Source organism: Panthera onca, chromosome D2, assembly GCF_046562875.1.
Source record: "Panthera onca isolate mPanOnc1 chromosome D2, mPanOnc1 haplotype 2, whole genome shotgun sequence".
In the NCBI taxonomy this organism is placed as follows: domain Eukaryota; kingdom Metazoa; phylum Chordata; class Mammalia; order Carnivora; family Felidae; genus Panthera; species Panthera onca.
In genome coordinates this window covers 73,788,927-73,798,655 of record NC_138349.1, presented here as the reverse complement: position 1 = coordinate 73,798,655, position 9,729 = coordinate 73,788,927, and the positions used below count along the sequence as shown (strand labels likewise).

At 41.6% G+C, this 9,729-nt stretch overlaps 1 protein-coding gene across 2 annotated transcripts in view; it reads right to left on the bottom strand.

Moving 5' to 3' along the window:
• Positions 1-1,979: 1,979 nt before the first annotated feature.
• MAP3K21 (mitogen-activated protein kinase kinase kinase 21) overlaps positions 1,980-9,729 on the bottom strand; it is a 58,871-nt gene continuing 51,121 nt past the window's right edge. The window contains exons 7-10 of one of the 2 annotated variants that reach the window (XM_060642833.3): positions 8,931-9,081; positions 8,473-8,570; positions 3,930-4,715; positions 1,980-2,632 (exon numbers count right to left, since the gene is read on the bottom strand). In XM_060642833.3, the coding sequence (XP_060498816.2) occupies positions 2,235-2,632; positions 3,930-4,715; positions 8,473-8,570; positions 8,931-9,081 (1,433 nt within the window). In that variant the 3' untranslated portion in view covers positions 1,980-2,234. The remainder of the gene's footprint in view (positions 2,633-3,929; positions 4,716-8,472; positions 8,571-8,930; positions 9,082-9,729) is intronic. The other variant, XM_060642834.3, reaches the window with a different exon arrangement.

Genomic DNA, 9,729 nt, shown 5'->3' with positions numbered 1-9,729 from the left:
TGAGCTATTAAGTCTATATGAAAATAAATAACCAGATTCTGCTAAGTATAACAAAGACACATATAGAAAATCATAAATATACAACAGATCTCAGCAAAAACCAACTCTTTGCAGTAACGTGACATTAAATCCTCGTATCGCAATTATCTCTTTAACGTATCTTCACTTCTAAATTCATCGTGATGTAAAGTTGACTGCAATGAAGCTAGATGGGAGAAGGAACAGAGCAGAAGGAAAAGACAGGACACCTGCCACTGCCCTCCACCCCTTACTCACACACACAAACACACACACACACAAACGTGTGCACACACATAATGTTTTGGCAGAAGCAAAACTGAGAACAGAGTTTCTATGCTTTTTTTCATGTACTATTTCAGGCATGTATTTCCTTCACTTTTAGCTGGAAATTACATGCCCCCAAATGACTGACTACAAAGCAGCCAACCACAGTTTCAAATGTGATAAAGTCTTGAGGAAACCCGATTTTGATTACGTATTTCAACCACCTCCCAAAAGTGAAGCCAAATCATAGAATGGACCATAATACAACAAAATGTGGATAAACACCTGAGATTTTGCTGCAAGAATTTTAAACACAAGAATGTTTTCCTTGGGGTTAAATGCACTTAAATTATTGTAATCCTTTCATGCTCTGTTGACCATCTGCTGGGGCATACCTGCCAAGTGACTATGATGTTCCCAAATGGCCAAATACCATTTTCTTTTTTTCTGCTCTAGGTGGATATTTTATCACAGCTGATTTAAACTGCTGTCATTACAGTTACTGGGTAAACCCTGACCCAGGTAAAATTTTAAATGAAATGTCAAGTGATATTTGCAATTTAGTGTTTCATTGTATGCAAAATTTTAAGTATTTATTGTCATCCCAAATAGTCACATTCTAGTGATGGAAGGGAAGCATAATGAATGTACTAAAAGAAACCCAGACAAATATACAAGCTCCTGGATACTCATTTCTGTAGTTTAATAACTCAACAGTCTATTTGTATCATAGATGTAGTATTTTATAAAAGTGACTCCATTTAAAATCCTGATCTGCTACCCCAAATCCATTTAAAAACCCCTATCTGAAAATAATCTGTATTTGTCATTTGTACCATTATCAGCTTATCTTTTGATGTCTATCTACCATTTATCCACAACTACTGAAACATGAGATAACTATGCAATACTTAAATTCTAACAATGCTGCTTGCTGCTTCTTGATTTGGTGGTTCTTCTGACTATACTGGGGGTTATCAGAATAATCACATATTTAAACAGAAAAATAAAATTAAGTGACATGACTGTTTCTGACACGTGATATACAAGTCACCACTTAATTTTTAAAAATCCTACTACAAAATGGAAAAGCTTTACACTCTGGACACCAACTATGTGGTGACTGATGGAAGAAGAAACTTTTCTACCATAAGAGCCTACAGCTTGGCCTCGCTCATGTGGACATCATGTGGTCCTAGCCAAATGCCAATGACTGACCTTTTAAAAATCTGTCTTGGGGTTCTAATGGATAAGAAATTTTTTAAAGTTACATTCTGTACAATGTTTGCAAGCTACATTCAGTTAAGTTTCCTCAAAGAGAGAAATACTGCATAATTTATGTGAGATCTGGGCAGATCTATACATTACAAGCCTATGTTGAGTTCAGGGGATTTCATTGGGACCCTCTGTCTATTTCAGTCTTCAATATATCTCTTTAAATAGATACCTTTACTTACTAATATCACATTATTCCTGTTGTTTTGCTGCACAAATAACAAGAAAGAGATGAAAAAGAGCAAAAAGAGAAGGCAGAAAATGAAGGGGAAGGGACAAAAAGGGTACACTTCATTACAATTTGGGTGTTATAGACAAGGATATAAATGAGGACAGAGAAAGCATTAAAATTATGCTCAAGGTAACTCTGCCCAGCATAGTTTTACATTGTTGCACATTTCTTGTTTTATTTGTGTGTGTGTGTGTGTGTGTGTGTGTGTGTGTGTGTGTGTGTGTGTTTCAGGTTACTAGGTAAGAATCCAGTGGGGAAAAAATGATACAGACCACTAAGAGCAATCACATATATTTTTCTGCAAAGGTTGACATCCATTACTACTTTTAGTAACATGGCCACAGCTTTTGAAAACACAGCAGCATGAAACAGTTCAAAGGTAGACACATTGTTTTAATTTGTTCACCTTAAAAAAAAAAAAGGCTCAAACAAAGTAAGGCACTTAAGACAGAAATTCTTTCTCCAGTTGATATATGGATGGTCGGCTAGTTCTGCTCTTCATCCTGCACAAAGGCACCGTGCAGTCCCTGCTTTGGCCTTCGGCATCTGCATCCAGTAGGGAAGGCACATGGGGTTTAGTTCTCTCCTGGGCACCGAGGGAACAGTTAGCAGTGGGTCCCGGACCACGCATGGCAGAGTCGGCCCGTGTGGGCTGAGACTCTGTTCGGCTCCTGGAGGAGGGAGGGCGAGGCAGAGGCATGATGCTGACCGCTCTTTGTTTTTCGGGCGGGGCCTCCTTTGGCAGGTTACCGTGAGGCCCATGTGAGAGGTGGGGGATCCCCAGAACCCGCTCAGGTGGCAGGTAAGAGACTCCGGGGGCTGGTAGAGTTGTCCCAGCTGCTTGAGAAAGCAGAGACAGTGCACAATTAGAGGGACAGTGACTTCTAAAACAAGCAACATCCAGCCCAATAACCAGGAGGGCACATGGATTCGGTAATCACTTTCAAGTGAGCAGTAACAAAAAACCCTGGACATAAATAAACCTTTTAGAAGGACTGGGATACAATGTTTGTTTGTTTATGAAAAAGCCCTGCCAGATTGTAAAGAGTGTTTCTACCAAGGAAACTCGACCCATAAACACAGCCACATCACTGTCACAGCACTGCGGTCAATCATTGCAACTGTTTCATAAACAGGAGAGGCTTCAAGATGGATAAGACTAGAATAGAGGTTTGTTTTTTTGTGTGTGTGTTTTTTAAATTATGGTTAATATGATGAACTTTCACTTTCAGATTATGATCTGAAAAAATGGATGACAACTGGGAGGCAGTTAGGTCCTACATGCTGGCCCTTCTCTTTCTTGTTCTGCACAACTGACTCATTACCACTCCAGCAAATAATTATTGGCTTATAATTAAAAGAAAAAGAATGCTTTCTCATGGGATTATTGTCCTAGGATTTCTCCTTGTGCAATTACAAACTACTAATACTCTACTGCATTACAGAAGGGCAATAAATGTATCTAAAGACAATGGACAATAAGCTGAAAAAAAAATCACGTCGGGGGTATAGTCCTTAAAAGAGCAGAGGAAAAGAAAAAGAATGAAAACCATTTCAGTTTTAATATACTTTACAACTAACTATACCATAACTTTTTACAACCTAAAGGGCATTGACCTCGCTTAGTACTCAAGACATATGTTTGTAATTATCTTTACATACAAAAGAAGTAACAGCTACACAGCATGCTGTGCACCGTCTGAGTCTTACCCTTGCTAAATTCAACCTGGTCGTCAACTGAGCAGTGAAGCCGGGGGACGCAGAAGAACACGTATCACAGGGGAGGCTGGGTGATCAGTTATGGGGTTCCAGCTCTCCCACTAATTACTGGTTCAGATCTGGGCAAATGACCTGTCCTCCATACTGTGAGGAGCTGGGGCAGTTATTCTCTACATGTTTGCTCGGTTTTAATTTGCTATTATATATATACGTTGCTGAAATCCAATCATGCTTTTCCTAGAATTCAAATGATAAAGTCAAACAAAAGAGGAGGGTAAAATTCAAAGATCTGTATTCACTGTGCAAACAAACTTGTAAGTGTAGCCACTTGGAAGATATACAATCAGATATCCAAGCGATCTGACATTCTAATCTCAACAGCCGTGTTCTGTACTTTGACCCAGCTAATGCAACCTACCTGGGGTCTGAGAAGCGTTTCCATCAGACAGGGTGCGTCTGTGATGCGATGCTTGTTCTTTCGAAGAAGGGTAATAAGGCACATTCCCAAATGTCGGCTCCAAGAAAGGAGGAGGCAGGTTTTTCCACATCCTCTGATCAGTCTCGAGTCTTGGCGTGGAGGGCAGTCTGTGACTCCCTCCCCCAACGGTAGGGCAGAAATCTGGAGTGGGCATCTCAGGGTCACAGGTGATGTGGGTGCTGCCCTCAGACGCATCTTCACTGTCGGTCTGGAGCAAGCACTTCGTGGAGAGAGAGGGCATGGACAGAAGGCTCAGGGCGCTTGCTGGAGGGAAGACGGGTGGGTTGCCAGCCCCTTCGCCTGTAGACGGTGGCCTTGTAGAAGGACTTGCACTGCCTCGGCACTTGGGAGCCCGCTGGAAGATTCCCTCGCGTTTCTTCCTTTCTTCTTTGGGCAACGGTTCCTCAGCAGCCTGTGTTTTATTGAGCTCTCTGATATCCAGCCCCAGAGCCACGGATGCCAGCAGCATGGTGCAGCCATACAGGGCAGACTCTGTCTTCTTTCTCTGGGGGGATCTGCTCAGGCTATTCGTAGGGGTCACCTGAGGAGTGACAGCAGCAGGGTTCGTGGAGAATCCCTCCTCCCAGCTTCCAGGTTCCACTGGATTCTCTCTCTGGCCATCTTTCCAAAGAGGTGGATCCACATAGCCTTGACTAGGTGATTTTATTTGCTTTGGTTTTCTGTGTTCTGATCCGTCCAGGGAAAGTTTTGGCTCTTCAGAAACACCTGAATAAAGATGTAAATAAATATACAGGATAAGTACAATTTACAGTAAAAATTATTTAAACGATACTATAAAATAAAGCTAAAATCTAATAAATATTCTAAGTCCAAGCACATGGAGTCTTTTCCGTTGAGCAAACAGTTCATCCAGAAGGACCCTAAGGAAAGGGAGCCGGGGACACAGAACTCAAGGTTCCCCAGCAAGCACATCACCTGCTGTTCCTTATCCTTCAGGAAATGGCTCTTTGTTGGCATGGAAAATAAAATTAGTATAGAAAAAAGTCATCAAGATACAGAAATGCACACACATATACGTGGGCACTGTAATGTATCAGACACAGCGTGCCCTTTGCCTCCTCTGAATGTGTCCGGCCCCGTCATCCATGACTCGTCTGTGTGTACAAGAACCACTAGGCCACAGATCAGTGTGGAAACTGGAAACCTGCAGAAATGTGAACTCTGACCCACTCCAGACTCAGGAACCAGAAATTCTAAGGCTGACACCCAGGGGTCTGTGTTTTAACACGCCTTTACTCAAGTTTGGGAGCCACTGGAACAAAGGAAGATTCTCCGAAGAGGTCCCACAGGGTAACAAATTGTATCAGCTGAAGAGGAAGCGGTAATTGTTATTACTTGGGTGCTTAACAATGAATCAGCCAAGCGACAAACCCCTTAATCCACATTCAGAGCAATCCACAAAGAGGCTCCAGTGACTTTTCCAATATTATGTCCTATTATTCGTGCAACGTGCTCTATATTAGTCCAGACAAGTCAAGAGGCTAGCTTCTTCCAGTGATCCGGTGGTGCTCTTTCTATCACCGCCTTGCCTTCAGACAGCCCTCTTCTTCCTCCGTCTGGCTTCCTTCCACATTCTACCACTGGCCCCAAGTTCCCTCTCACCTCAGAAAGCCCTCTCTCAAAGTACCACCTGATGCTAACGCAGCCTGACACGGCCCATGCCCCCCCAACGTTCAGTCTCGGCTCCCTCCAAAGCTCCCCCACCCCACATCTTTCAGTTTCTGTACTTTTAGATCACAATCTAATGTGCATGCAAGCTGGTAAGCTTCTGACCATGTCTTTTTAAATTTGGAGGAGTCTTCCCTGAATAGTACCTTCATCAAGTAGGCACGAAATGCATTTCGGCGAAACGAACATGTATTACATATATGCACAGTACATGTAACGGATAGCAAATGATCAACCCACAGTTTACAAAACAAGAGTGGGGGATGATACTGACAAGTGAAATTCATAGATTTAAAACTATACTGAGCGGGGCGCCTGGGTGGCTCAGTTGGTTAAGCGTCCGCCTTTAACTCAGGTCATGATCTTGCAGTTCGTGGGTTTGAGACCTGCATCAGGCTCTGTGCTGACAGCTTGGAGCCTGGAGCCTGCTTCGGATTCTGTGTATTCCTCTCTCTCTGATCCTCCCCTGATCACGCTCTGTCTCTTTCTCTCTCTCTCTCGCACGCACACACACGCTCTCAAAAATGAAATAAAACATTAAAAAAAAAGTATATTGAGAATTTCCTAATGTGTGTTCATGTGTACCTTTCCTGATAAGTAAAACATACTTTCCCCTGAAGTGGTCATGAACTTATACTGGTCCATCGTAATCTTCCCTTCTCATGACTGATGACAAGTATCTGTAGTCCCCAAACCAAGGTAAATATCTACCTAAGATCAAAATGTCCTTTTAGGGTTCATTTAGGCACTGGATAGATGGTGAATGCTTGGTGTGTTCCAGGCATTGGGAGTAGTGAACAAAACTGATGAATTCAGTGACATTCCAGTTTGGGAGCGAAACAGAACAGAAAAATTGTGGGCATCAAATGTAGACGAGTAAGAATTTCAGATAAGAGCTATGGATAAATAAGAATGGGTAATGAGACACCAGGATGGGGTGAGATGCTATTTCAGCGCAGCTGGAAGCAAAAGCTTTCAGGAAACATCTGAGCTGAGACACAAATGCTCAGAAGGACAGGACCACACAGAGGAGTGGTGGTGGGGGGCACAGATAGGACAGACAAGTGTAAGCCTTCTGTTCAATAACCCTTCATGTGAGGGGTGCTCTGGGTGGCTCGGTCGGTTGAGCATCCGACTTCAGCTCAGGTCATGATCTCGCAGTTTGTGGGTTCGAGCCCCGCATTGGACTCTGTGCTGACAGCTCGGAGCCTGGAGCCTGCTTCAGATTCTGTGTCTCCCTCTCTCTCTGCCCCTCCCCCACTCACACTTTGTCTCTGTCTTTCAAAAATAAATAAACATTGAAAAAAATTTTTTAAAAAGTTTCAGAGGTAGGAAAATTGTCAGAGAGCCTTCAGGGATTGTTATCACTAAAGAAAAGAAAATTGGTCTTTCTACCTGACAATCTAAGACAGCCTTTTGATGCTATAAGCAAGTTAAAGCTGTTTCAGGAGAACACGGTGGTATATTTCTTGAATTTATTATCCGTGCTGTGCTTAATTTTATAAGCAACTTATCACTCACCGCCCATGTTCAATCTTCCTCTTCTGCACTGTCATGAGGATGTGGTTTTGGTATAAATATCTGCACAAGTATTTTGGGGTATATGCAGGACAAGTGTTCTGTCATTCCTGCATAAATGCTTCCTAGTCAGGTTCATGATTGTATTCTGACTCTTGCTGTAGGGGCAACAGGTTCTCCTCTTATTACACATTATGACTTATTGTCAAATACAGTTTGAGGACCAAGGAAGAACAATTAATTGTAATAAAACTGTTATTCCTATAGTACATTTTTCATTATTTGTGACTAAATAGATTAGAGAAGTCTTCCCTTTTTTTCTTAATTCTTTTATTTACCTACTTACTTACTTACTTATTTATTTATGTATTTATTTATTTATTTACTTATTTATCTATGGAATGTTTTGACCCTCTTAATAAGTCCTCCAAAGGACTGGTGGAGAAAATACAAGGATATATTTGGCTGACTCCACTCAGTCTCTGTTAAGCTACCTCTTGAAGTTCACGTGAAGGGTTATTTTTTTTTATTTAAAAAAAAATTTTTTTTACATTTATTTATTTTTGAGAGACAGAGCACAAATGGCGGAGGGGCAGAGAGAGAAGGAGACACAGAATCTGAAGCAGGCTCCAGGCCCCGAGCTGTCAGCACAGAGCCCGATGTGGGGACTCAAGCCCATGAACCGCGAGATCATGCCCTGAGACCAAGTCGGCGCTTAACCAACTGAGCCCCCCCAGGCGCCCCTCTCTTAAACTTTTTAATATCTGAATTTTGAATAGGCATACTGAAAATAATCATGATTCACTTCAGTTAAATAGAGATTGCAATGCAATTCTCTCTAAGCAGTACTTTTCCACAGATAACCTGCTTGGTAAGATTTCATCATGTCAAGAGGTGGAGATACAGGCAGGAGGCAGGAGATCACCCCTTAATCTCAGCAGAATTTCAGCATGTCTATATTTTCATATTTACTATATCCTATACAAAATTAATTTGAGTCTACAGAATTAATTAGGATACCACTTTTTTCTGGCAAACAACAGGAGTTACAAATTCCCAATAAACAATGTGGCGCCTCATTACTTTTCACCAAAAAGACTTCCAGGACAGAAAATAAGTTATGAGTTTAAGTAAAGGTTTACATTAGCAATGCTACTACTTGCTAACTTTCCCTATGCTACTTGAACGACCACACGGAACTATTAAAGCAGAGCTTCTAGAACATTCAGATGGGAAGTCTACCTCAAACAAATTCCATTTCCTGAAGCACAATTACCTGGCTGGTCCACAAATAACGAAGCCAACGGCATGGTTTTCTGATTCTTTAGTAAAAGAGTTGACCAAGGACTGTTGCCGTCTGAGAGAGGTCTTATTCTAAAGGAGAATGTAACAGAAACAAAATTAGGTTTTGATAGATATACGCTGACAAAATTTTTAAGTAGGAAACAGCACATTTGTAGTGTTTTGAAGGGCTAACAACGTACGAATAAAACCTTGAAATGGGACACAAAGTACATCGGAAATTTTTTTTTAACTGCATAACTATACAGTAACTAATTTAGTAGGATAAACTCATCCAGGAAATTAAATTAGTATTGGGTAGCTCTGTATTTTTCCAACTGCTTTTTGAAAGTGAAGTCTGGCCAAAGTGGTGTTACAAAAGGCACTGTATCTGTCACGGTAAATGCTGAAGTACTCCCTCCCCTCGCCCCCACCATGATATCACACACATACCTTTCTTTGCACTCAGTTCTTTCTTTCATTTGAATTGAATTTGGTCCCCAGGTACAACCTTTTTTCTTGAAACTCCTTTTCACATCTTCAAACTCTTCTTGTCGACAGACAGTATTCCTTCCCCAAGTTTTGTTGCTTTCATCCGAAGTCACTAGGCAGAGAGCATCACTCATTTACCAATTAAAAAAAAACTTAAGCCAATCAAACCAGTTGTACAGCTACCTTACGCAAAGCATGTTGGCAGTGGAGAAACATGAAAATGATAAAAATTATTTCTTTCAGCCCATTGACAGCAAACTTCCTTCTCTTACCATAAAATTAGGGGGAAAAAAAGTGAAATGAGTTAAAGAAAAGACAGGCTGAACTTAAGGAAAGAAAGTATATATTTTTAAATTGCAATTTAATCCCATTTTCATAAGTCATTGCTGCTTTACTCCGGCCATCACGACAGCTTGGCTACAGTTGCCTTTTAAACCTCAGACTGACCACACTCAGATACCACCTCACGCCAGTCAGAGTGGCCAAAATGAAGAAATCAGGAGACTATAGATGCTGGAGAGGATGTGGAGAAACAGGAACCCTCTTGCACTGTTGGTGGGAATGCAAATTGGTGCAGCCGCTCTGGAAAGCAGTGTGGAGGTTCCTCAGAAAATTAAAAATAGACCTACCCTATGACCCAGCAATAGCACTGCTAGGAATTTACCCAAGGGATACAGGAGTACTGATGCATAGGGGCACTTGTACCCCAATGTTTAGAGCAGCACTCTCAACAATAGCCAAATTATGGAAAGAGCCTAAA